General features: G+C 51.1%; 1 protein-coding gene across 4 annotated transcripts in view; it reads right to left on the minus strand.

Moving 5' to 3' along the window:
• CDC27 (cell division cycle 27) overlaps positions 1 to 27558 on the minus strand; it is a 44444-nt gene that overhangs the window by 15177 nt on the left and 1709 nt on the right. For 2 of the 4 annotated variants that reach the window (XM_068166317.1, XM_068166316.1), the window contains exons 2-10: positions 21731 to 21806; positions 16028 to 16175; positions 14219 to 14344; positions 12696 to 12793; positions 11496 to 11650; positions 10890 to 11098; positions 8469 to 8583; positions 1279 to 1391; positions 267 to 366 (exon numbers count right to left, since the gene is read on the minus strand). In XM_068166317.1, coding sequence (XP_068022418.1) covers positions 267 to 366; positions 1279 to 1391; positions 8469 to 8583; positions 10890 to 11098; positions 11496 to 11650; positions 12696 to 12793; positions 14219 to 14344; positions 16028 to 16175; positions 21731 to 21806 — 1140 coding nt within the window. Of the gene's footprint in view, positions 1 to 266; positions 367 to 1278; positions 1410 to 8468; positions 8584 to 10889; positions 11099 to 11495; positions 11651 to 12695; positions 12794 to 14218; positions 14345 to 16027; positions 16176 to 21730; positions 21807 to 27558 lie in introns of all 4 variants that reach the window. The other 2 variants (XM_068166315.1, XM_068166314.1) reach the window with 1 other exon arrangement.

The following is a 27558-nucleotide window of genomic DNA, read 5'->3' on the forward strand; positions in this document are numbered from 1 at the left end:
TGCACAGATGGAAGAGCATAGAAGTCTTTTGCCTTCAGGTAACCAAACATGGAAGCAAAGTGTTTAGGACTGCCTTTATGCCTCTCTGCAGCCTCAACAGCAGCCCCCAGCCGTCAGAGTGCACAGACTCTCAGCAGCTTCACTGAATCGGTTTGGCAGCTCCTTTTTGGAGCAGAAAGTGACCCACATCTCTGACTCCAGCCCACATTCTGGTGTTCCCACAGTGGGGTGGCCCCCAGGTTTGCAAGAGGCAGGAAGTGTGTTACCTTTGTTGTAGAGCTATCACTAGTAAACAGACGGGAGCTTCTTCGAGGCAGTGCGTTTGGGGGAGCAGCAATGGTTGGGCTCAATACCTGAGGAGTTGTACTGAAAACAGCAAAAAGGCACATTCAAAACTGAACTCTTCACTCCATGCTCAACAAAACCAGCTCTTACCTTTGCCTTAAAGCAAAACTGTCTGAGTACCACAGCACAGAGACTCCCATTTCAAGGGGTGAAGAAAGCAACCTGCCTGCTGCACGTTAAGAACCTGAGCAGGATTCCCTCCCAGATCCTTTTGTACTTACTGATGAAATGGGAAGGAGAGAGAATTGTTGGAGTGAGCCCAGAGGAGGGACACAAAGATGATCCAAGGGCTGGGACATCTCTGCTATGAGGGAGCTGGGGGTGTTCAGCCTAGAGAAGACTCCAGGGGGACCTTAGAGCTGCCTTCCAACACCTGAAGGGATCCTGCAGGAAGGCTGCAGAGGGACTTCTCATGAGGGTGTCTGGAGACAGGACAAGGGGGAATGGTTTGAAGCTGAGGGAGAGTAGCTTCAGACTGGATCTTAGGAAGATGATCTTCAGTCTGAGGGTGGTGAGACTCTGGCATAGGCTGTCCAGGGATGTTGTGGATGCCTCCTTCCTGGGGGTGTTCAAGGGCAGGTTGGATGAGGCCTTGAGCAGCTGAGTCTAGCTGAGAGGTGTCCCTGCTCTGGCAGGGGGGGTTGGACTTGATCTTTGAAGGTCCCTTCCAACCCCTAACATCCTGTGATCTCTGAGCTCACTTCCAGCCTAGGCCATTCTCTGATTTTCACCAACTAACCAACCCAAGCACCACACCTCAGCTTCCCACTTACCCACTGAACTTCTTACACCTCACAAAACCCCAACCTTCTCTTCCTCATCCAAAGAGGAATCCTGCAGGAACACCCACAGCAGCTGGGCAAATAAAGCACTTGAGGAAAGGAGATGCAAAAGGTTAACACCAAGGTGATTTGGGTTTGTCCCTGCCCCTACCTTGTCTGTGGTCCAGAGCTCTGTGTTTGTGCAAAAATTGGAGTGACCTCCCGGCTGTTCCCGCTCTGGGAGAAGACAGACTTGGGTCCAGCTTGGCTGATCCTGCTGACAGCCTGCATAAGACAAAGTTTCTACAGGTTTGTTATTATGTCACTAAGAAACCCCACTCTGCTACCTCCAGCCATCCAAAGCATTTCTCTTCCCACCTATCAAGTGCCAATAAGCCCAACTCTACCAGCTTTGGGCACTTCTCCATCTAGTGGCAAGGAGCAAGCATCAAGAGCTGTTTGTGCAAGGCATTGCAGAGCTCTCTCCCCACAGAAAGTTGCACATGCACACACACACAAAGCACCACAGAGAGAAAAGGTTCCAAGGAGTCCTTCTGATGGCATTTCAGGACTTAGCAGAACAGAACAGAATAGAATTAACCAGGTTGGAAAAGACCTTTGAGATCATCCAGCCCAACCTATCACCCAACACCATCTGATCAACTCAACCATGGCACCAAGGGCCTCATCCAGGCTCTTCTTAAACACCCCCAGGGATGGGGACTCCACCACCTCCCTGGGCAGCACATTCCCATGGCCAATCTCTCCTTCTGTGAAGAATTTCTTCCTAACATCCAGCCCAAACCTCCCCTGGCACAGCTTGAGACTGTGTCCTCTTGTTCTGGTGCTGCTTGCCTGGCAGAAGAGACCAACCCCCAGCTGGCTCCAACCTCCCTTCAGGGAGCTGCAGAGAGCAATGAGGTCTCCCCTGAGCCTCCTCTTCTGCAGGCTAAGCAACCCCAGCTCCCTCAGCCTCTCCTCCCAGGGCTGTGCTCCAGACCCCTCCCCAGCTTTCTTGCCCTTCTCTGGACACCTTCCAGCAGCTCAACCTCTTTCCTAACCTGAGGAGCCCAGAGCTGGACACGGGACTCAAGGTGTGGCCTAAGTAGTGGTGAGCAAAGGGCACAAGGACTTCCCTGCTCCTGCTGGCCACACTGTTCCTGATGCAGGCCAGGATGCCTTTGGCCTTCTGGGCCAGCTGGGCACACTGCTGGCTCCTGTTCAGCCTATTATCAACCAGTACCCCCAGGTTCCTTTCTGCCTGGCTGCTCTCCAGCCACTCTGTCCCATCCTGTAGCACTGCATGGGGTAAACTTTAGAGCAGGATGTGTTGCCACAGGACAAGGAGTGATGGTTTGAATTAGAAGAGGAAGGCTCAGAGTGGAGAGGAATAAGATGTTCTTCACTGAGGGTGGTGAGACCCAGGCCCAGGCTGCCCAGGGAGGCAGTGGATGCCCCATTCTTGTAACCACTCCAGGTCATCTGGGTTGTGAGCAACATGCTCCAGTTGCAATGCCCCTGCTGAGTGCAGGGGGCTGGACTGGATCACCTTTGAGGATGCCCTCCAGCCCAAAGCACTCTGTGGTTCTGCAGTCCTGTGAGAAGGTTTTTTGAACTACCACATTTCAAGGCCAGCCAGAAGTTATTCCCTGTAGCACCTCCCTGAGGTGCTCACTGCACACCTGAGCTGCTGCTCCCCTTTAGCACATCAGGATTTAATTAGGGAAAAGCTGATTAATCACTGCAGGAGCCTTTGGAGCGGACAGAAATCAACTGTTTCATCAGAAAGGGGCCTGTGCTATGCAGCACAGAGTCAGTGCCCAACACCTCCAGCCAGGTTAGCCCAGAGCAGCAGGTTGCTGCATGCTGGCTGAGCAATGCTGTATGCTCACACTCACTCCATTGTCCCTTTGATTTGCCACAGGTTGCAGACATGTAGTATGACTTAGCACCAAACCCACTCTTACATCTTTCACACACCTCCAGAGAGCTACAATCTGAGCTTTGTTGCCTACCCTGGCACAGCTGAGATGTGGGAACTTAAGAGCTGTGGTGACCTGACTGGGAACCTGAGAGTCAAGGAACAAGGTCAGATGGAAATTCATTGCCTGCTGTGCAGGCTTCCTGCAAAGGGTTCAGAACAGGTCCTCCCCTCCCTGCACCCTATTTCTGTGCATAGGGACACTAACACTCAACTCAGTGATGGCTCTTGGGAAGAGATCATGGGATCACAGAATGTTAGGAGTTGGAAGGGATCTCTAGAGCTCAAGACCAAGCCTGCTGCCAGAGCAGGATCACCCAGGGCAGGTCACCCAGGAACACATCCAGAGGAGGAGACTCCACAGCCTCTCTGGGCAGCCTGCTCCAGGGCTCCAGCACTCTCACACCAAAGAATTTTCTCCTCATGTTGAGGTGGAACCTCCTGGGTTCCAGCTTGTTCCTCATCCTGTTGCTGGGCACCACCACAAAGAGCCTGGCACCTTCATTCTGACACCCACCCCTCAGGTATGTACAGACACTGATCAGGTCCTGCTCTCAGCCTTCTCCAGACTGAGCAGCCCCATGTCTCTCAGCCTTTCCTCACAGGAGAGATGCTCTTGAAGGCCCCAGAAATGAAGTGGATGGTTAACAGAAGCACAAGCAAATCCATTTATGCATTACCTGACTTCTAAAGCTCTGTCCTGTCCTTCCCTTCTCAGCTTCTTTGGTATCAGAGGACAGTTCAGGTGGCCAGCACGAGTGCCTACCAGCTCAGAAGCCTTTGGATTCACCCTCATCTTTCATTCACTTATGTAAGTGTCTCCTAGGAAACTGCCTCCCTTAGCTCAGGCAACACTCTAGCCACAGCTCCATGAAACCTCTTCTCCTGCTAACCTGAAGAGCAGAAGTGGAACTGGCCAAGTAATTATTTGCCTTGGACAACGCAGCCAGCAGAATGCTAAGCTGTTCATTAAAATGCATTAACTGTGCCTAGGGAGAAGCCCAGGCAGGGATTAGTGAAGTCTACACCTTGGTGCTGCTGTCATACCTAGCACAGCAACAGACAAGCAGCAGACATGACTCCCCAGAGCCTTTCACCTCTCCTGCAGAACACAGGTGAGGATGAAGGCAGATGAGAACTGCCCTCAAGAGCTGCTCTCCACTACTTCAACCTTTCAGGCTCACATTGACCTCCCTACATGTGCACAGCCCACCCCAGGCCAGAGTTGGCTGCTGTACCAAGGAAAAGTGCCTGGTCCAGAGCAACTGTAGGACAGACTCCCAGAGTCACAGAATGGTTTGAAAGGGACCTTTAAAGGTCTTCCAGTCAAACACCCCTGCAGTCAGCAGGGACACCTGCAACTAGAGCAGCTTGCTCCCAGCCCCAGACAACCTGACCTGCAATGGCTCCAGGGATGGGGCATCTCCCACCTCTCTGGGCAACCTGGGCCAGAGTCTCACCACCCTCAAACATTTCTCCCCTCTCTCCACTCAATCTCCCTCTTTTAAAGTTTCAAACCATCACCCTGTGTCCTGTCACAACAGGCCCTGCTCAAAAATCTGCCCCCAGCTTTCTGATCAGCCCCCTAGGTACTCAAAGGCCACCACCTGGAGCCTTCTCTCCTCCAGGCTGAACAGCCCCAACTCTCTCAGCCTGGCCTCACAGCAGCAGGGCTCCATCCCTCCCATCACTGCTATGACTCCAGGGGAAGTGGATCAGCCCCACAAGGAAGACTTTTAGCACAATCCAGCCCAAAAGGAACAAAGGCCAAAAGCAGCAAGCAGAGAGTTCTATCCAAAGTGTGGCAGTGAGGAGAAGCCTAGAGACAGGACACCACAACTGCTTGTGCAATCAGATTCCAGAGGTCCCAATCAGAGGCCTCAGAAGAGCATCCAAAGGATAAAGAAAGGGCAGCTGCTCACTGGCTTTTCTTAAGGATTGGGGTAATGGGAGAAGACAAAAGCTTCCAACAGCTCCCAGATTTCACTTGCAGACTGACCCAGCAAGGCTGAGCACCACCTGACCACAAAGATGATCCAAGGTTTGGAACACCTCTGCTGTGAGGACAAGCTGAGGTTGTTCAGCCTGGAGAGCACTCTGGGGGGACCTTAGAGCTGCCTCCCTATACCTGAAGGGATCCTGCAGGAATACTGCAGAGAGGCTTTTCCTAAGGATATCTAGAGCCAGGCCAAGGGGGAATGGTTTGGAGCTGAGAAAGAGCAGAGTCAGACTGGATCTAAGGAAGTTCTTCAGTCTGAGGGTGGTGAGACTCTGGCACAGGCTGCCCAGGGAGGCTGTGGCTGCCTCCTCCCTGGGAGTGTTCAAGGCCAGGTTGGATGAAGCCTTGAGCAACCTGGGCTAGTTGAGAGGCAGAGCAGCTGGGAGGCTGGAGGAGATGATCTCTCAGATGCCTTCCAGCCTAAGCCACTCTATGAAGCTCTACCTTGAGGAATCCAACACCATTACTTGTACTGATCTATTGTTGGGGTTTCCCCCCCACTATAAAGAGCTGGCCACTTCTACTCTAACACATGAGCCTCCCTCATCAGCTTCCAGAGCCACTGAAAACACAGGGGGAAAGCCTCTCTTTTGCTTTGTTTTCAGAAAGGAACCAGTAGTTCTTCAACTGTCACCACCACTCCACCTCTCATTTATCACTATGACAACTCTGGCAGTCAGAGACAGTGTGTTTCATTTCCTTTCCACAAGGCTAGGCTGAATGAAGCAGCAGCAGCCCACCAGGCAGCCCTCCACACACCACCAGCAGTGTTTCCATTCCTCTGAGCTGCACACTGGAATTCAACAGCTTCCAGCAATAATGCAGCAGCAGCTTCAGCTCACCTGAGGTGCCAGGAGTCTTTGCAAACAGCCCTGGAAAAAACCACATTCATCTAAAGCAACTTAAAGTGAGAGCTCTAAACTCTGGGCTGAGTTCAGGCCTCACTCTGCACACAAAGTTATCCAGCTTCTGTTTGCAGTGCTCTCAGTGTTTGTACAGCCCTCTGATGGGAGGGGGACAGAAGCTGTTGGAGTCCACAGGAGGGACACAAAGATGATCCAAGGGCTGGAGCACCTCTGCTGTGAGGACAGCCTGAGGGAGCTGGGGGTGTTCAGCCTGGAGAAGAGAAGACTCCAGAGGAATCTTGGAGCTGCCTTCAAGTACCTGAGAGGATCCTACAGGGAGGCTGCAGAGGCTTTTCCTGAGGGTGTCTAAGGACAAGGGGGAATGGTTTGAAGCTGAGAGAGAGCAGGGCTAGACTGGAGCTGAAGAGGAAGTTCTTCAGTACAAGGGTGGTGAGACTCTGGAACAGGCTGCCCAGAGAGGCTGTGGCTGCCTCCTCCCTAGGGGTGTTCAAGCCAGGCTGGATGAGGCCTTCAGTAACCTGTCTAATTGAGAGGCATCCCTGCCCCACGGCAGGGGCACTGGAGTAGCTGATCTTTGAAGTCCCTTCCAACCTTAGCCACCCTATGAAGATTCAGCAGCTTCTTGAGGCTGCCTCTAGCACCAGCAGTTGGGCAGCCTGTGCACCCTGCCTGGGGAGAGAGGGGCTTGTGTCAATCAGCCAGCCAAGACTGCTGCTCATTAGGCAAGCTGAGAAAACAAAAATCTGTTTTGCTAGCCAGAGGAATTGACACAAGAAGCTGAAAATATTTACAGCCATCTTTCCTTGCAATCTGCTGTATCCCCCCTGCTTCCTTTGCTTAGCTGAAAATATGGTTTGAGAAATACAATCAACCTCTCCCCCTCCCCCAGGAAACCCCAGCTCCTGAGGCTCTAGAGAGCTGCTGCACTCTAACAGACTATTCTACAATTGGTTTGGGCTTTAACTAATGCTTCAGGGCAGCCTAAAGACAAGGTGGCAGGAGAAAACTCTCCCTTTCTGGTGAGACCCCTCCTGGGCTACTGTGTCCTGCTCTGGAGCCCACAACACAAGCAGGACATGGACCTGCTGGAGGAGGCCACAAAATGATCAGAGGGCTGGAGAATCTGCCCTGTGAAGACAGGCTGAGAGAGCTGGGGGTGTTTACAGTATCACTAAGGCTGGAAGAGACCTCAAAGATCATCAAGTCCAAGCTGTCACCACCGACCTCATGACCAGACCATGGCACCAAGTGCCACATCCAATCCCCTCTTGAACACCTCCAGGGATGGGGACTCCACCACCTCCCTGGGCAGCACATTCCAATGGGCAATCTCTCTGGGAAGAACTTTCTCCTCACCTCCAGCCTAAACCTCCCCTGGCACAGCTTGAGACTGTGTCTTCTTGTTCTGGTGCTGGTTGCTAGAGAGAAGAGACCAACCCCTCCTGGCTCCAACCTCCCTGCAGGAGTTGTAGACAGCAATGAGGTCTCCCCTGAGCCTCCTCTTCTCCAGGCTAAGCAACCCCAGCTCCCTCAGCCTCTCCTCACAGGGCTGTGCTCAAGGCCTCTCCCCAGCCTTGTTGCCCTTCTCTGGACACCTTCAAGTCTCTCAATGTCCTTCCTAAACTGAGGGGCCCAGAACTGGACACAGGACTCAAGGTGTGGCCTAAGCAGTGCTGAGCACAGGGCACTATGACCTCCCTGCCCCTGCTGGCCACACTATTCCTAATGCAGGCCAGGAGGCCTGGAGAAGGCTTCAGAGGCACCTCAGAGCAGCCTTTCAGTACCTGGAAGGGGCTACAAGGGACCTGGAGAAGGACTTTTTACATGGAGTGCCAGGACAAGGGCTGATGGCTTCATACTGGAAGAAGATGGCTTTAGCTTAGACATTAGGAAGGAATTCTTCCCCATGAGGGTGGTGAGGCACTGGAACAGGCTGCCCAGGGAAGCTACAGAGCCTCCAAGCCTGGAAAATGCTCAGATCCAGGCTGGATGAGGCCTTCAGCAGCCTGGGTTAGTGGGAGGGGTCCTTGCCCATGGCAAGGGGATTGCAACTGGATGGTCATTAAGGTCCCTTTCCACCCAAACCATTCTGTGACTCTATGAAATACCTGAGCCAGCTGCAGTCAGATTAACACCAAAACTGCCCCCCTGCATCCCCAGCCTCTCTGGTCTGTAATTAAGTTGGTGAACAACTTCTGCTGCAGTGAACAGCTGTTAGCAAGTGCACTGGTATTTGTTTGTTGTTTCCCCCACACACAGACACTTCACAGACAAACTGCACACAGATTTAATTCTCCATTAGCCCAACCCCTGTCCACAGCTAAAGGAGGCTGCAGGCAGCTCCACACTCAGAGCTGGTTTTCAGAACAGATTCTGCAAGCAGTGGATAAGTTGAGTTCAGCACAACTCAGCTCACATGCAGATGGGGTTCTTTTTATGTGCATAATGGATTCCTCTTCCAAGTACACTGCAGTGTCAAACTCAGAGAGCAACAATCATTCCAGAATGCAAGGTACCTTCTTTGAAGGTGCTCCTGTGGCTGGCACATCAATTACAGAAGAAGAGTTTGTGTAGTTTTGCAAATAGGATCCATCTCCAGGGCTCGGGGTATCTAGAGGCAGAATCCCAAAGCTGAGAACAAAAGGGAGAGGAAGGTCAGCAGCTGAATGTTAGAGCACAAGAGCTGGCCTGACTCTGTGCTTAAAACAGACTCAGGTTCATAGATTCACACAGTGTGCCCAGCTGGCCAAGAAGGCCAACAGCATCCTGGCCTGCCTCAGGAACAGTGTGGCCAGCAGGAGCAGGGAGGTCATTGTGCCCTGTGCTCTGCATTGGACAGGCCACACCTTGAGTCCTGTGTCCAGTTCTGGGCTCCTCAGTTTAAGAAGGACATTGAGAGACTTGAAGGTGTCCAGAGAAGGGCAACAAGGCTGGGGAGAGGCCTTGAGCACAGCCCTGTGAGGAGAGGCTGAGGGAGCTGGGGCTGCTTAGCTTGGAGGGGAGGAGGCTCAGGGGAGACCTCATTGCTGTCTACAACTACCTGAAGGGAGGTTGTAGCCAGGAGGGGGTTGGTCTCTTCTCCCAGGCAAGCAGCACCAGAACAAGAGGACACAGTCTCAAGCTGTGCCAGGGGAGGTTTAGGCTGGAGGTGAGGAGAAAGTTCTTCCCAGGGAGTCATTTGTCATTGGAATGTGCTGCCTGGGGAGGTGGTGGAGTCCCCATCCCTGGAGGTATCATAGTATCAGTCAGGGTTGGAAGGGACCACAAGGATCATCTAGTTTCAACCCCCCTGCCATGGTGTTCAAGAGGGGATTGGATGTGGCCCTTGGAGCCATGGTTTAGCCATGAGGTCTGTGGTGATAGGTTGGACTTGATGATCTTTGAGGTCTCCTCCAACCTTGGTGATTCTGTGATAAAGATCATCCAGCTCCAACCCCACTGCCATGGGCAGGGACACCTCCCACTAGCTCAGGTTGCTCAAGGCCTTGAACACCTCCAGGGAAGGGACATCCACAACCTCCCTGGGCAACCTGTGGCAGTGTCTCACCACCCTCACTGCAGAGAATTTCATCCTAATCCCCAGTCTAAAGCTGCCCTTCCCAAGCTTAAAGCCATTGCCCTTTGCCCTAGCACTACAGAACTACTTGATTGTTTTCTGCTGAACCCTCTACCATCTGAAGATCCCTGTGGAAAAAACAATGAGGCTTTAACACATCAATATTCTTAGTCCTGAAACAAACAGAGAACTTCATTTCCCTGTGTAACAACTACCAGACTCAGCCAAGTGTTAATGGCTTGTAGCAGAAGGCTGCTTTGATCAGATCAGCCCTCTGGGACCATCCAACAGGAGGGACTGACATGCTCTCCATGAGAGCTGCTCAAGGAAAGCTCCTGGAGTTTATGTCCTTTAAAAAAGAGTGAACGTCACAATAAGCAACATCCTGCCTCAAGGCTCCAGAGAACAAGTCCTGCTCAGGAGCACCTGAGGGAAGAGGGATTGTTCAGTCTGGAGAAGAGCAGGCTGAAGGGAGATCTCCTGGCTCTTCACAACTCCCTGAAAGGAGGCTGGAGCCAGGTGGGGGCTGGGCTCTGCTCCAAAGAAACAAGTGACCAGGCTTGAGGAAATGGCCTCAAATTGCACCAGGGGAGGTTTAGGTTGGACATGAGGCACAATTTCTTCCCCCAAAAGGCTGTCATGCCCTGGAACAGGCTGCCCAAGGCACTGGTGGAGGCAGATCCCTGAAGGGATTTAAAAGCTGTGTGGTTAAACCATGTGGATGTGGTTGAGCAGTGGCCTTGGCCGTGCTGGGTTCATGGTTGAACTTGATAAGCTGAAGGTCTTTTCTAGCCTAAACAATTCTCAGAGCTCCTCTTTTATAAGCAAAGACACCAATTGCTTAACTGTTGGAAAAAAGCAAGAGATGAACACTGGGACTGAAGGCAGTTACTGAGGCAGCTTTTGCTTCTGCAGCAGTATTTACAATACACTATCAGCATGTGCATGGAGCTGGGGCTCTTTAGCCTGGAGAAGAGGAGGCTCAGGGGAGACCTCATTGCTCTCTATAACCACCTGAAGGGAGGCTGGAGCCAGGTGGGGGTTGGGCTCTTCTCCCAGCACCAGAACAAGAGGACACAGTCTCAAGCTGTGCCAGAAGTTTAGGCTCAAGGTGAGGAGAAAGTTCTTCCCAGAGAGAGTTGTTAGCCACTGGGATGTGCTGCCCAGGGAGGTGGTGGAGTCCCCATCCCTGGAGGTGCTCAAGAGGGGATTGGATGTGGCACTTGGAGCCACGGGTTAGTCAGGAGGTGCTGGGTGATGGCTTGGACTTGATGAACTCTGAGGTCTTTTCCACCCTTACTGATCTGTGATCCACGATTCGATGCACAAATGGCACCAACAGCCCAGCTGGAGGCAGGAACTGCCCAGCCCCAGGACTCACCTTGGAGTTAAGGGGGTCAAAGCTGCAGGGCCTCCCAGCAAACTCCGCCCAGTTTTTGGCTTGTTCGGAGGCGGCTTGGAAAACATGGCAGGCCCTGACCCGAGGGAGTCTGGGGAAATCACAGCTGGGTCAATGTAAGACATTGAAGAGTCTGTGTTCAAGGAGGAGTACTTTGAGTTGGAGGATTCTAGGTTGATTCTGTTCAACTCCTGCAAAAGAGAAGGCAGTTGTTAGATCCACAGAGCGCTTTGGCTTGAAGGGACCCCAAAGCTCATCCGGTTCCAACCCCCTCTGCCAGGGGCAGGGACACCTCCCACCAGCCCAGCTTGCTCAGGGCCTCATCCAACCTGGCCTTAAACACTTCCACATCCACAGCCTCCCTGGGCAACCTGTTCCAGTGCCTCACCACCTTCACTGCAAAGAATTTCTTGCTAACCTCCAGTCTAACTCTGCCCTCCTCAAGCTTCAGTCCATTGCCTCTCATCCCATCACTACAAGCCCTTGTAACAAGTCCCTTCCCGAGCCCCAGAGTGTGGTTTCTTATCAGAATCTCCCAGCTAATGCAGGAAAGGCTGCTGGCAATCCAAAGGTTTGAGCTAAACTCACGATTGTGTCTTGTGGTGTTTCCATCAGGACAGTCTCAGGCTGCCTGTGGGATATGTTGTGGTTAGACACCACCGTTGTGCAAGTGTTGGGCAGACAGCTGCTGAAGTTCTGCAAAGATGTTAGTTTAAATGTTTGGTCAGGGTCTGGCTTTTCACCTGTAAGACAGGAAGAATGTTCCAATGGAGTCATTCCTGAGGCTGTATGCTGACCAGGCTGAAACAAGGAGGACAGGGCACGGAGGACATTCGAAGGGGCAGATCCACAGATTGCCTTGGGTTGGAAGGGAGCCTCAGAGGGCATCTTGGCCAACCCCCCTGCAGTCAGCAGGGACACCTCCAACTAGATCAGGCTGCCCAGAACCACATCAGGTTTGACCTTGAATGTCTCCAGGGACAGGGCCTCAACCACATCCCTGGGTAACCTGTTTCAGTACTTCACCACCCTCACTGTGCAGAACTTCCTCCTAATGTCCAGCCTAAATCTCCCCTGCTCCAGTTTCAAACCCTTGCTCCTCATCCTGTCACTATAAGCACTTCTAAGGAGTCCCTCCCCAGCCTTCCTGCAGGGGCCCTTCAGATACTGAAACACTGCTCTAAGGTCTGCATGGAGCCTTCTCTTCTCCAGGCTGAACAGCCCCAACTCTCAGCCTGTCCCCACAGGGGAGGTTTCCCAGCCCTCTGATCATCTTTGTGGCCTTCTCTGGACCCACTCAAGCAGGTGTGTGTCTCTCTTGTGTCAGGGGTCCTGGATGCAGAGCTCCAGGTGATGTCTCCCCAGAAGAGAGTGGCAGAATCACACCTCTCAATCTGTTGGCCACACTTCTGATGCACTAAACCAGAAGTGGTTTTTTTCTCTACAACCCCCTGGACAATCACTTCCATTATCAATAGCTTGCTTCAAGTTATTCTCAGAAGCACAGCTTCTAAGGCTCTGCTCACTGCAGGCTGGGAAACATATGGCATTGTTAAATCCAGGGAGGTAGAAGGAAGTGAAAGAAAACAAGACCAAAGCTGTAAACACTGGCAAAGGATTCTAAATGCACCACTGCTCACCAGGCCATCCCAAAAGAGCTCTGCTGCCATACTCCTGGGCCAAGGAGGAAAACAAACCTTGCCCCACGGGGCTGGCAAGTTAAGCAGCTGGACAGCAAGCAGAAACACAGACAACAACCTTCAGCAAGTAAAAGTTCTGCAGACTCACCAATCTCACATAGTGATTCAAAAGGGGACCAGAGGAAAGGATTTAAACTAAGGCTCTTTTGGTAACATTCTGATCCTTTGGCAAGCCGGTCTGTCTTGCTGCAAAAAGAATGACAACAGCTTGTAGGGAAAACTTCAGAGCAGCACTTTCTGTTCAGGAGAGCTTTCCAGGAAGAGGAATTGAAAACCAAAACCACACTGAGAAGTTACAGCAACATCCCCAAATGTTTCAGGCTTGCAGAGCACTACTGAACTCTTTTGAAGCTTGCTGGCAGATTCAGACACAGCCCTCAAAGAAAAGCTAACAGCAGCGCTGCTGGAGCTGGAGACCTTTGGGGGGTTACAGAGATGCTGCTGCTTTTCAAACAGCTTGTCTGCAAAGAGCAACCTGGCTGCCAGCCTCCCAGCCATGCCAAGTGTCTATGGGCAATACCTTTGCATATAGGTCAGGGGCTAAACTGAACACCTGAGTATCTGCACCAAGCACAAAGCCAGCTCCTTGTGAACTAGGGCAGGAGGGCTGGGCAATCATAGAACGGCTCAGGTGGGAAGGGACCTCAGAGATCATCTGCTCCAACCTCCCTGCCACAGGCAGGGATGCCTCACAACTAGACTCAGTTGATCAAGGCCTCATCCAACCTGGCCCTGAGCACCCCCAGGGAGGAGGCAGCCACAACCTCCCTGGGCAGCTTATTCCAGAGTCTCAACATCTTGTACTGAAGAGCTTCTTCCTCAGCTCCAGTCTAACCCTGCTCTCTCCCAGCTTCAAACCATCCCCCCTTGTCCTATCTCTAGACACCCTCAGGAAAAGTCCCTCTGCAGCCTTCCTGGAGGATCCCTTCAGGCACTGGAAGGCAGCTCTAAGGTCCTCCTGGAGTCTTCTCCAAGCTGAACACCCCCAACTCCCTCTGCAGCCTTCCTGGAGGATCACTTCAGGCACTGGAAGGCAGCCTTAAGGGCTCCCTAGGGTCTTCTCTTCCCTAGGCTGAACAACCACAGCTGCCTCAGCCTACCCTCACAGCAGAGGTGCTCCAGCCCTTGGATGAAGAAGAATCAAGAAGGATCCAAGACCCACATTATTCCTGCTCAATCTCTTCCCACTTACTGAAGCCTTTCTAGGCAAAGGTAAAACACTGCTGGCTTTGTGAGTGGCAGTGCCCAGACTTCCATGTGCAGGTTACAGCTGTGCAAAACAGACACAGGACACCAAAATGGCAGCCCTGAGGAACAGGCCTTCAGATTTTTTCCATGGGAAGAACACAAAGCAAACCCAAGAGGTATAGAAAAGGCCCTTGAACTGCAAGCTTAACCACCTGGGAGAGAGGAATCTGGGTTTAGGCAGAACCATTCCTGCACTGCTGAGCCCAGTGGCTCCCACAGCCATCTCCCTGCACCCCACCATACCCAGGACCCCGAAAGAGGTGCACCCAGTGGTGACTACAAACACACCTGACTCAAACTGGGCTTGGCCAGACAACAGCCAGCCCCCAGTGCTGTATGAGACAAAATAAAACCCAACATTACCAGTAGACATGTCCCAGTAAGGAGAGGGTAAAGCATGCAGAGTCACCAAACTCCATAACAATGTCATCATGGCTTTTCTGTTTGTTCAAGACTCCACCAGATAAGATCTGCTCTCCTTCTGCAAGCCTTTTTAAAAAACAAGAGGTTGAAAGGGGTTACAAGGCTCACAGTACTGGCAGTCCAGTGGTCTCACCCTGCTGCAAACAGAAACAGAAACCCACTGTCAGTGTTCACAGCTTGCAAACCCACCAAGCAGTTCCTGCAAATGAATCTCAAATCACTGAAGGACTCCTCCAGTACCAAGGAGGTGTGCAGCACTCTGGAGCACAGCTGCTCTACTGAGGGGGAAGAAAAACAAGCCCAAAAGCAAGACACCACACAGCATGGCTTCTCCAGGAGTGACTAATCTTAGGGAGAATGCTAAATGGAGGACAAGAAAGTCTCCTGGACACTGCATTTTTGAAGGTAGTGACAGGCTAAGTGAACGCCCAGGTGGCTGGTTCCCAGCTAAGAAACACATCTGTAAGGCTCCATGCACTCAGGTAAGATCCACCACTGGGACATGGCACAGGCTTTGGATCTTTAATGCCTTGCTTGCTTGCAAGAGAGGCTCAAGATGAGAGCAAGGCTTAATTTGCATCTACCACACCTGCAGCAAGCAGCAGCACCCAACAATGGACCACTCATGGACAATGACTTCACACAGCTGCTGGGGATGGGAGGTGTTCTGGCACTTGAGAGCAACACCTGCTCAAACAAATCAGCTCTTCCTGCATCCACTGGAAATTAGACATGCAGGCAGGTGACTCTGCCAGCACACAACATTGCCACAAGGCAATGAGCCACATCTGTACAGGGGAAGCTCATCCAGCTAACAGCAGTGACAGCTCAATGGAACACATTCTAAAGCTAGGTTTAAGAGATCCCACCTCACTGAGAGCAGCTCAGGAGCTGCTGCACTGCATGCACAGCCCAGACTTTGTAAAAGCAAAGGAGGGAACAAGCAGCTTCCAAATGTATTCCACTGGGACCTTTGAGCAGGGCATTACCACCATTCCCCTTTCAACAGGCAAAGGAACCTGTGCCCCAGCAGCTCCAGAAGTGCTGCAGTGTCAAAAAGCAGCACACCAAGTCAAGGCAGGCATCCTCATTCCTCTGAGCATGTCAAAGGATTTGCCTACTAAAAGAGAGCATCAAAGACTGAGGAGCTTCCCCTCTGCCTCTGGGGAAACTGCAGGGCTTTTCCCCCTCCATATTCTTGCTGTTAAACAGCAGAAAGGCAGCAAGACAGCCTGGCACCACTGAGTCTCTCAAGGTTCATTTTGATGGTGAATACAGCATTCTTGGATGTGGATTCAAGGTGGGTTTGTAGGTTTTTAAGACCAGATTCTGCTGGCTTTTCCCTCAGCCCTCCATTAGCAGGAGCTGGGGGAGAGGAGCAGGCTCACTGCAGGAGGGAAGTGGCCTGCCCACTCAAACTCACCCTGGAAACACTTCAGGGAGTCAGCAAAGTACCAGAGAAACACAAAACACTTCCCAGAGTGGTCTCCTTAGGTCAGCTCAGCAATCATTGTTCCCTCCTCCTAACACTGACAACTCCTCTAAGCTACTCAACACCTTTTAGGGGCTTCTGCAAATGGATTCATGCTCATTAGGTCCCTATCTGAAAGCAGAATTCATTGAAGTCAATCTCCAGGGCTGAAGGAGCCATGAATTAGTGACTCAGGAGAGCTTTCAAAGAGAAATCCTAACAACAACAAAACCCCCAAACATTTGGAGCCCTGGACAGGACAGAGAGGTTTTACTTACTTGCTGAGGTCCACACAGCATTTTGCAAGCAGGTATTTACACTGGGGGGTAGTACAGCTGTGTCCCTTGAGGAGCCTGTATGCTTTGTAGGCCTTTCCTGAGCGGTAGTAACATGTTGCCAACAAAAACAGGGCTTCTTCTGAGTGTACTGAAAAGGAACAGGGAAAAGCATCAGCTGCTGCTCAGCACTTGGACACCAGGAACCACGGGGGGCAGGGAGTAAAAGCCAGCTAGGAGCAAGGGTACTGACACGGGATCACAGAGTCCCAGCACAGGGGGGGGCCTGGAAGGCATCTCTGGGGGATCATCCTGTCCACCCCCACTGCCAAAGCAGCTTGCCCAAGGTTTGGAATCTCTCCAGAGAAGGAGACTCCACAACCTCTCTTGGCAGCCTGCTCCAGGGCTCCAGCACCCTCACAGGAATCATTTTCCTCAGATTTAGCTGGAAGCTCCTGGGTTCCAGTGTGTGCCCACTGCCTCTGGTCCTGTGGCTGGGCACCACTGAGCAGAGCCTGGCCCCAGCCTCTCACCCCCCACCCTTCAGCTCTTACTGAGCATTGAGCAGATCCCCTCTGGGGCTGCTCTTCTGCAGGCTCAACAGCCTCAGGGTTCTCAGCCTTTCCTCCTCACAGAGGTTCATAGAGTGGTTTAGGTCAGAAGGGACCTTAAAGATCATCCAGTTCCAACCCCCTGCCATGGCCAGGGACACCTTCTACTAGCCCAGACAGCTCAAGGCCTCATCCAGCCTGGCCTTGAACACCTCCACAGAGGGGACATCCACAGCCTCCCTGGGCAATGTGTTCCAGTGTCTCCCAGCCCCTCAGCATCTCCCTAGCCTCCACTGGACTCTATCCAGTAGTTCCCTGTCTCTCTTGACCTGGGCACCCCAAACTGGGCAGATGTGGCCTCACCACTGCAGAGCAGAAGGGGAGGAGAATGAAAAGCATTTCTTTATTCATCAGCATGACAAACTCCCCTGTGGAATATTGCATAGTCACATCAACTCTTAATATCCACTGTTGGAAGAGAACTTTGATCCTTCTGGCTCCCCAGTCTCAGTCAGTGATTAGCCAGCTTGTAAAAGTAACAGGGAGGCCAGCAGAGGAGTCATGCCTGGACACACCAAGGCTTGGCTCAGTGTTATCACACCCCCTGGTAACACTTTGCACCAGGCAAAGCAGTGCACAAACACTGGCACAGCAACAGCTGCTGGGCAGCACAAGAGCTTGCAGAAGGAAGATAGTTCAACCTAAGTAGCTAATTGATGCTTTTAATCCTACTTTCAAGTGGCCTCTTCTGCCTGCAGTTTTACTTCTGTTATTTTTTCTGAAGCACTTGTTGCTGTGCCCCCACATGACAGTGCAGCAGACTCTCATTTTAATGACTGCAGGCTGAGAGAGTTGGGCTCATTCAGCCCAGGGAGACCTTAAGAGCTCCAGTTCCATATCTGAAGGGGACCTGCAGGAAGGCTGGGGAGGGACTCTTTAGAGGGCCCTGTGGTGACAGAACAAAGGGCAATGAGTTGAAACTGGAGCAGAGCAGATTTAGGCTGAACATCAGGAGGAAGTTCTGCACAGTGAGGGTGGTGAAATACTGGCACAGGCTGCCCAGAGATGTGTTTGAGGCCCCATCCCTGGAAACATTCAAGATGGGACTTGAGGTGGCCCTTGGCAGTCTGATCTAGTTGGAGGTGTCCCTGCTGACTGCAGGGGGGTTGGACAAGATGCCCTTTGAGGCTCCCCTCCAAGTCAGTGCAGTCTGTGGGATCTGTAAAGTCAGGCAGCTGCCAGCCACCTCTACCCCAACCATAAGCCTTGTCCTTTGCTGCTGCCTCCACTGCTGCTCACTGGGAGCACTGCTGGATGCTACCCTTCAGCTTTGTTTGTTTTGGTAGGAAACTGAGAGGCACAGCTCTCCTACAAGTCTGCATCTCAAGCTGACTCCTGCTAAGTGTCTAAATAATGAATGAAGGAGTCAAGCTCCAGGGAAAGCCATCTGTGTCCAAGCAGAGGACAGGAGTGATCAAGACAGAAAGAGCTCTCTCTGGCAGAAACTGAGTGTTTGAGTGTGATGTCTGCTTCAACACTTCTCCCATGGCAGGGGTGAGTTATGCACTGCACTGAGAACCTGACTTGGCAGCCAGATTTAAGGCTGAGGTCAAGCCTTGCTGCTTTCAGTTGTGAGTGCAGCATCAAGGCCAGTGCCAAGCCCTGAGGTAACTTCAAAACCTTCCTGTCAAGTTAGCAGCTGAAACTTTAAACTGCAGAGAACACTTTGGTGAGGCAACAGTGAGCATGACTGTGGTGTGGGTTAATTCCAGCACTGACTGGGGGAAGTGTATCCATTTTAACTTCATTTTAACTGTTTGCAGTGTTTGAAGCAAAAAAGGAAGGGAGATATCCCAACACAGATTGGAGCCCATCCATGGTGCCCAAGCCCAGTCTTTATACTTCCTCAAACCATGGAATGTTAGGAGTTGGAAGGAACCTCTACTCTAAGCCCCATGAGGCAATGCTGTACTTTAAAACAAAGGCAGGCTCTTGAAAGTGACTTCAGCCTCCAAATCATTTCTTTATACTCCAAACAATTGCTTCAGACATAAGTCTCCACATTACTTTACACTTCCCAGAACTCACAACCATGAAGATTGAGCTCACAGAATGGCTTAGAATGGAAGGGACCTCAGAGATCATCTGCTCCAACCTCCCTGCCACAGGCAGGGATGCCTCTCAACTTGACTCAGCTGCTCAAGGCCTCATCCATCCTGGCCTTGAACACCCCCAGGGAGGAGGCAGCCACAACCTCCCTGGGCAGCTTATTCCAGAGTCTCAACACCTTGTACTGAAGAGCTTCTTCCTCAGCTCCACTCTAACCCTGCTCTCTCTCAGCTTCAAACCATCCCCCCTTGTCCTGTCTCTAGACACCCTCATGAGAAGCCCCTCTGCAGCCTTCCTGCAGGATCCCTTCAGGCACTGGAAGGCAGCTCTAAGGTCCCCCTGGAGTCTTCTCCAAGCTGAACACCCCCAGCTCCCTCAGCCTATCCTCACAGCAGAGGTGCTCCAGCCCTTGGATCATCCTCATGGCCTCCTCTGGACTCACTCCACCAGCTCTGTGTCCTCCTCATGATGGGGACACCAGGATAAGGTGCAGTATTTGAAGTGGGGTGTCACAGAGCAGAGGCAAGGAGGAGAATCCCCTCTCTTGCCCTGCTGGCCACACTCCTCTGGCCACAGCCCAGCACATGGCTGCCTTCTGGGCTGCATTAGCACACAGCTGGCTCAGAGGGAACTTCATTAATCAATACATGCAGGCCTCTTTCCTCAGAGCTGCTCTCAACCCACGCTGCACCCAGCCAGGATTTATGCCTGGGATTAGCCTGAGCCATACACAGGACCTTGCACTTGGGACTTGCTGTACCTCAGGCAGTTGCCACTGGCCCAAGCCTTAAGATCCCTCTGGATGGCATCCTTAGAGAAAGGGTTCTGATGTTTGTTCATCCACCTGCATGGAGCTCCTCAGCAAGAGGAACATGAGCACTGCACTAAAACCTCTTTGAGCAATCTGCTCAGCTCCTTTGCTATGCTGAAACCTCACTGGTTTGTGTCACCACCCAGGCAGGGACAATGGAAACTGAAGACCCCAAGGGGAGACATTTTATTAGCCTTATCCTAAAGAATAAAACCACACTGCAAGATCTTCTGGAAACTTAATTCTTGTATCCACTAATTTAACACACTTGGAGAGTTCTGGGAAGCTACCAAGCCACAGAAGTCCCCACAAGGAGAGTAATTGCAGGTGGACTTAAAAGAGGTTCTTTTCAGGGTGAAAAAAACCCACCCCACTAACCACTGCTGCCAACGTGGAGGCACTGCATTCAAGCTCAGCAGCTCCAGCTCTGCAGCACAACCACTTATTTTAACCAGGAGCCAGATGTTTTGTTAGCAGTTAATTGCTTGAACCCAGTGACAGCATGCATGCTGTTCTCTCAGCACTGCTGGCCACTGTAAATGCTGTTTGAAGTACTCTTGCACAGGCTTATGCTGCAAAGACAGCCTCAGTATCAAGTCCCAGCTTTTGCTCTTGGCTGCTGGAATAAAGTGGATTCTCTCAGTTTCTAAGTCCTTGGCAGTTACCTTCAGTCTAATATCTCCCTGCTTCCCACAGTGTGCTGTGTTCAGGGCAGACACACAGGAGCATAGAATTGCCAGGGCTGGAAAGGACCTCCAGGATCAGCCACTTCCAACCCCCTTCAGGGATGCCTCACACCAGAGCAGGTTGCTCAGAGCCCCACTTAGCCTGGCTGCAAACACCTCCAGGCAGGAGGCTTCCACCACCTCCCTGGGCAACCTGTGCCAGGCTCTCACCACCCTCCTGGGGAACAACTTCTTCCTAACATCCAATCTGAATCTACCCATTCCTAGTGTTGCTCCATCCCCCCCAGTCCTATCCCTCCCTGACACCCTCCAAAGTCCCTCCCCAGCTTTCCCCTTAAGCTACTGGAAGGCCACAACAAGGTCATGCCTAAGACACTATTTCCTTTCTACCCATCTAGATAAGACTCCAATATTCCACCCAACACTCTTCATTTAGGCACCAGATGGATGACCTCAGGTTTTGTGGGTAACCTTGGCACGAGGGAAAGTCTTCAGCTCTCAAAATTCAGGTGTGTGCTTCCATTGTGGGCATGAACAGACAAAGAGACTGGAAGCAAACCATTTGGTTATAAAACACAGAGCACAAACCAGGATTAATTTGCATTATAACCTCAAGTTGTTTAGCATAAGGAATTGTATGATGCTTGTACTTTAGCTTCAGGGTTGGGCTGGTTAAGAGTTTGGTTGGGTCTTTTTTCCTGTTTAGGGGACAAGACCTTTCAAAACAGAACAGGTGAACATCAGTATCAAGGAGAAGGAAGGAAAAGCTTATGTGAGGTCATGGAAGAAAGGTTAAGGAAGGAGGAGTGGAACACAAGAAAATGGTCTGTGAAGGACCCTGGCAAAGCAGAGATTTGTGTTACTGCTGCCTGCTCAGCATGCAAGACATCCTCAGTCTGACAGCATTACAGTGAAGTAATAATCAACAGGGATTCATCAGGGGAGGCCCATTCCATGTGCTCTGATGTGAGGCCTTGAGCAGCATAGTCCAGCTGAGAGGTGCCTCTGCCCATAGCAGGGAGGTTGGAGCAGCTGATCTCTGAGGTCCCTTCCACTCTAAACCATTCTATCATTCTCATGGTCTCATTTTCATTGCTCTCTTCCCTCTTCATCACAAGACTCCCTTTCACCACACCAACCAACATATCAAAGGCAGAGACAGCTTTCAGTATCAACACAATCCACAGGATCTGGGTTCTGCTTCTATCCTCAAGTGCCTTTGGAAGGCATGCAGTGCTTGGAGTTACCAAACAAACCTCTTCCAGATCACTGCAGTCACTAAATTTAAAGCACACAATTCTGTCACATTTTCAGAGAGGTTTTACTGTACACCAACATCGCTGCTGTTACAGGAGGGCGGACAATCAAATCCTTGGGGGGTGTTCCTCCTCTTTCCCCAAGCAGAAAGTTAAGATTATTGCAACAGGAGGAAAACAAAAGCAGAACCAGAGGCTCAAGAACTCTGTATTTGGAGTGCAGATTGGAAATAACTGGGGGGGAAGGGGGGAGGAGGAGGGAGCAATCCATTTTCTCTCTGCAAAGTACATACCTTCAGCATACAACCTCTCTGCAAGGAACACTGCATCACGGTAAGCATAGTGGTTAAGTGCTTGCCATATAGCAGCCTGCAAGACAAGAAAAGAAGGCTAGATTTAGAGAGGAGCCTTGAGAAATGCAAACCCTCAAGAGCTCTGCTGGTCAAAAGGCAAAGTTCAGTCTTGTTTTACCAGAGACAGAAGAGGAATGGTGAAGGATAAATATGCAGGTCAGGTTTTCAGGGTGTTTCTGATTGATGCTGGGAAGGAGACTTAAACCGACCCAAACTTGGCACTGAAGTCAGCAGCCCAGCTAAGGTTGGTGCTCACTGGTTACCATACACAGCCATCCATAAACAATGGTGTGGCCAGCAGGAGCAGGGAGGTCATTGTGCCCCTGGACTCTGCACTGGTTAGGCCACACCTTGAGTCCTGTGTCCAGTTCTGGGCCCCTCAGTTTAGGAAGGACATTGAGAGACTTGAAGGTGTCCAGAGAAGGGCAACAAGGCTGGGGAGAGGCCTTGAGCACAGCCCTGTGAGGAGAGGCTGAGGGAGCTGGGGTTGCTTAGCCTGCAGAAGAGGAGGCTCAGGGGAGACCTCATTGCTGTCTACAACTACCTGAAGGGAGGTTGTAGCCAGGAGGGGGTTGGTCTCTTCTGCCAGGCAAGCAGCACCAGAACAAGAGGACACAGTCTCAAGCTGTGCCAGGGGAGGTTTAGGCTAGAAGTGAGGAGGAAGTTCTTCACTGAGAGTCATTGGTCATTGGAATGTGCTGCCCAGGGAGGTGGTGGAGTCCCCATCCCTGGAGGTGTTCAAGAGGGTATTGGAAGTGGTACTTGGTGCCATGGTTTAGTCATGAGGTCTGTGGTGACAGCTTGGACTCAATGATCTTGAAGGTCTCTTCCAACCTGGTTTATTCTAAATTCTAATGAGTAGTTCCAGGTGTCAGCCTGGTGCATAAGTGGACATGAGTTACTGCAAAGCACCACCCAGCACCACCACACTGAGCAGAAGTCAGAACAAAAGCCACCCCCCAGCTGGCTACCAGCCAGTTCCATTTTGCTCTCAGCTGTGCTCAGAAGGGGCAGGGAAGGTGGGAAGCAAACATCAGGCTGCCCAACTCAGTTTAATGGCATCATGCCATTTAAAACTATCTCCTCTTGAGAGATGCCAAACCAGAAGCCAAGAGGACTAGAAATCACCTCAGGGTTAGAGGTTGTCAGCTGGTTAAGTGTGCTGGGTACCCAACGCTTTCCTTGAGGAGATATCAGTGTCCCCTCCACAACCAAGATGAACAGGACACACCTGGGGTTTGCTGCAGTGGTGTTCTGGGGCTCTGCTCATCAGCCACCTCCCTACTGCCACTAATTAGGTACCACACAAGAATGAATGAGATGGCCAAGGTGTGGCCAGCAGGTCAGAGGTGATTCTCCTCCTTGCCTCTGCTCTGAGACACCCCACTTCAAACACTGCAGCCAGTTCTGGAGTCCCCATCGTAAGGAGGGCACAGAGCTGCTGGAGTGAGTCCAGAGGAAGCAAGGATGATCCAAGGGCTGCAGCACCTCTGCTATGAGGACAGGCTGAGGGAGCTGGGGGTGTTCAGCCTAGAGAAGACTCCAGGGGGACCTCAGAGCTGCCTGCCAGTACCTGAAGGGATCCTGCAGGAAGGCTGCAGAGGGACTTTTCCTGAGGGTGTCTAGAGACAGGACAAGGGGGAATTGTTTGAAGCTGAGAGAATGTTCTTACAGGATCTTAGGCAGATGTTCTCCAGTATGGGAGTGGTGAAAGTCTGGAATAGGCTGCCCAGGGAGGCACTCTCCTCCCTGGGGGTGTTCAAGGCCAGGCTGATTGAGGCTTTGAGCAGCTGGCTCTTGTTGAGGTGTCCCTGGCCATGGCAGGGAGGTTGGAATAGATCTCTGAGGTTCCTTCCAACCTAAGGCACTCTATGATATATAGACACATACAAAGGCAACCTCCTTCTCCATGTTCCTCATACACACAATACTTGCTCCAAACCAGCTACCTGCTTAAGGGCATGATCTTTTTTCCTCAACACCAGACTCCAGAGTTTGGAACTGTCAGTATTTGTGCTCAAAACAAGAGAGGCACAACTCCAGTGAAATGCAAATGACATGCACACAGAGGACTACAAACTGGGCACTACTGAAGTCCCCACAGCCAGAACCACTTGCACTGCTGCCACCATGAGCTGAGCTGTCCAGCTAAAGGACAGGGCTGGGGTATGGAGGTTTCCCAACAAGCTTTCTTTAGATCCAAGAGGAGCCTTTTGTTATCTGCAAAAGAAGAGTGGGCTGGACATAAATAATTCCTTTTCAGCCTTTCCTCCCCACAAGCAGTGGTGTGCTGCTTATCAGGGTTTGTGTCCTGAGGTCAGCAGGGCTGATGTGAGGACCAAGTTCCTCCCCACCTGGAGGTCTTGCTGAAGCTCCAGAGCAGCTTCCCACAAGCAAACAGCCATTTTGCAGTAGTTTTGTTATTACTGATCCAAACAAGATCTGAACTTATGAACTTGGTGCTCTATGTCTCCAGGATTCATGAGCAACCAAACACAACCAGAAGGAGCTTCCAATACCTATCAGACACTCCACAAGCAGCAGAACTCTTTCAGAGCTGGAGAAGCAGAGCCCTGTAACACTACTGCAAGCAGGGGAAGTCAAGTGCCAATCTCCTCTCAAACAGATTCAAACATCAGAGTTACATGCACCATATGCTACTTCTTCCAACACAAACTTGATAAACTCAGGGTGTGAAAAATGTGCAAGTTCTCTTCACAGGATGCCTACACAGTCTCCATGAACAGTATACAGCAGAGCCTCAATTACTATATAGAACATCACACACAACCACTCCAGGAGAGACTCTTTTCCTCCATCACTAGGTCCCACCAACATACTTAGAAAGTTCACAGATCCTTACAAAACTCCTGTGAAAGGACTTGAGAATGGATTCTCTTAGTTTGATTATGGTAATGCAAAAGCCACCTGATGATTTCCTCCTGGCTGCATTCCACCCTTCAGATAAGTTCAGCTGCAGAGCCTGCCTGAAGTCATCACTCCCTTCCACCTTGAGAGGCTCCAAGGCTGTGTGGTGTCCTGTGCACTGCAGGCAGTGTGGAACAGAAGTACAAAGGCAGGAGGATGTTCAAACCTTCCAGACCATACCCAAGTCAGAGCAGCCTAAGGTCTCCTTTGTTCCTGCTCTCAGAAGCTGCTCTTCCTTCAAGTCACCAGTGACATTTAGGTGAATCTATGCAAGCTGTGCCATCTTTAGGTTAAAAATACCATCTGTACTGGGCTGGAGCCCTGTGTGCTTACACAACAAAGGGATGGAGGTGGTGGGGGTGGTGAAACCAATGTCACTTGACTTCTCAAAAAGGACCAAGCTGCCAGGAACAATCCTGCCAGAGGCTAAGAGGGGACACAAGTGATTTTTTGGCTGTATCACAGCCACACTGCACAAGTTGCACTACACAGTGGCTCAAACACCCTTCACAGATGATCAGAGGCTCAGTACAAGCAAGAAGTCAGTTGGTGACATCCCTGTTAAGTAACAGTTGGCATTTTACAACCCCAAAGGTGCAAGTTGGACACTGATGCCTTCAACAGACAAATGCTGAAGTCTGGATCCCTGCATAGCCTCCCCTAAAAGGAAAGGAAGAGGAATGGAAGGTGGCAGGGAATCAGCCACCTAGGCAGCAAGTTTCTGTCAGCAGACAGACCTCTGAACTATGACTGTCTCCAAACTCTGAAAAGGATTTCTTGTGCCCCTATTAGGAAGCAAACTCTGAACAGCAGCATCAATTTCTTTACAAAGTAGTAATTCAGTTTGTTCTAGCAGAAGCTCAGTGCCTCTACAGAGCAGCAGCAGCACATGACAACTGCCAAACCACACCAGAAGAATGGTCTGAAGCAAAGAAGGAAAAACCCCACCACCAAACTTTTATCCAGTGAAAACTAATGCCCAGAGACTTCAGAGGAGAACACCACAGTACAGCCACAAACACAACCCAGTCTTAGCTCCCTCCCTGTAACAGTTACCAACTTTCACATGGAACCTGTCAACAGAAAGCCCAAGCAGCAGCACCCTCAGGAGTGTGCAGACAGCTCTGGTTGCAGTGTCTGATCTCAGGGCTCCAAACAAGGACAGGAGGGAAGCTCCAAGTGCTTCAGAGTTTTATTGAAGCATGTTTGCAGACCACATAAACCTCCAGGTCCTACTCACTCATTTCAAACATGAATTAATTTACAAGTGCCAAGTGAACAGGCAACTCCAGAAGCGCCATCCCAGCCCCAGCTCTGCAGTGAAGCATCCTCAGAAAGGAGAGCAAAAAAGCCATAATGAAAGCAGAACCCTCTTCTACCCAGAAGCCCCTGTGCATTGTCCAAGTGTCACTTCCTAGCCAAGCCAAAGAGCTCTTAAAAGGTAGGTGTTCCCTTCTGACAGCTGCAGAGCCTTGGAAATGAGTTTCAAAGCTTTGCAGTCTGTTGACATGCCAAGCAGTTTCTCCCATGATTTATGACTTCAGGGTGGGCAAAGAGGAGGAGAATTCTCTGTGCTGAGCTCTGCTGCATTTCCCAGCCATGCAAACTCTGCCTGTTAAAACAGGCAGATGTTAGCACTGCACATCTCCAGCCATGACAGCAGCCCTGGAGTGCAAGCACCATTCCAGTGGTGCAGATGATGCATCCAGCTGCAGATGATCACCTTGAACACTCAAATGCTCAAGCTAAATTCCAAGGGAAGTTTTCATTTGATTTCCAGGATGCTTTGGGTTTGTTTTTACCCCCCCTCAGAACTGTTTGGAAGGCAGCCAGTCTGTTGCTCAGGACATAGGATACAAGGTATGTCTGAGCTGAGGAGCTTCAAACTGACCACATCAGGAGGCACAGCAGACATCTGCCTGTGTACAGTCTTGATGCTTTTGTCCACCTTAAAGGTTTTGAGAAGTTGCTCAAAATCTGATGAGTGAAGAGGATGGGACATGGAATTTCATGCAGTTATGTTGCAGTGTAAGTGTTGGGTTTTACAGACAGAGATGCTTTCACTTATCTATGGTGCTTTGCATATCACAGATGTAAGGATGACAGTTTTTTCCCTGGAATGCTTAAACCCTGCAGACATCTGAAAGGCTGGAAGAGAACAGACAAACAGAAGGGGGGGGAGGGGGAAATCTCTGCAATGACAAAAATGAGGAGTTGTGTCAATGTTTCCAATCACAGCCCTGGAAGGAAAAATAACCAGAAAAGCAGAGCTATGTACACAGACTCCAGTCAAACTGGGAGATCAGAAGTGCACTCACTTCACCTCGTGGGTACTGCACAAGGCAAAGCACTCACTGGACACAGTACACTAGGGAGAAAGAACTGGAGCTGGTTTGGAAGGTCCTGTAGTGCAGCCCTCCCAACCCCACTGCTCAGAGCCGTGGCACTGAGGGGACTACAGCTGCACCAGCAGATCTGGGCAGAACCCAAGCACTGACACTTGGATGGTGCACTGGTGGCTTCCACACCATTAGAAGGAGTCACAAGAGCAAGGCCACGACAAACAACCACCCCTAAACTTGCCAGTGTTGCTGTAAGCAAGGAACAGCAGCAAAGCTGAGCCACTGATAAAGGAATCGTTTGGCACTTGAAAGCAGGAGGAATCGATCCAAATGGTAAACGCAACACAGCAAAGCCTCAGGAAAACATCCACGCTGCTAACAGCTTAGGAAGGGAGAGTGACACTGGGGAGGGCTTTACCTTTCTGGAAGATGAAAGCAGACTGCAGATTTCTGTCAGGGAACTCTCAGAATAGCAAGTGCTTTCCACTTGGTTAGTTT

This window comes from Melanerpes formicivorus, unplaced genomic scaffold, assembly GCF_026170545.1.
Source record: "Melanerpes formicivorus ecotype bairdi unplaced genomic scaffold, bMelFor1.0.p_v2 SCAF_100, whole genome shotgun sequence".
NCBI classification, from domain to species: domain Eukaryota; kingdom Metazoa; phylum Chordata; class Aves; order Piciformes; family Picidae; genus Melanerpes; species Melanerpes formicivorus.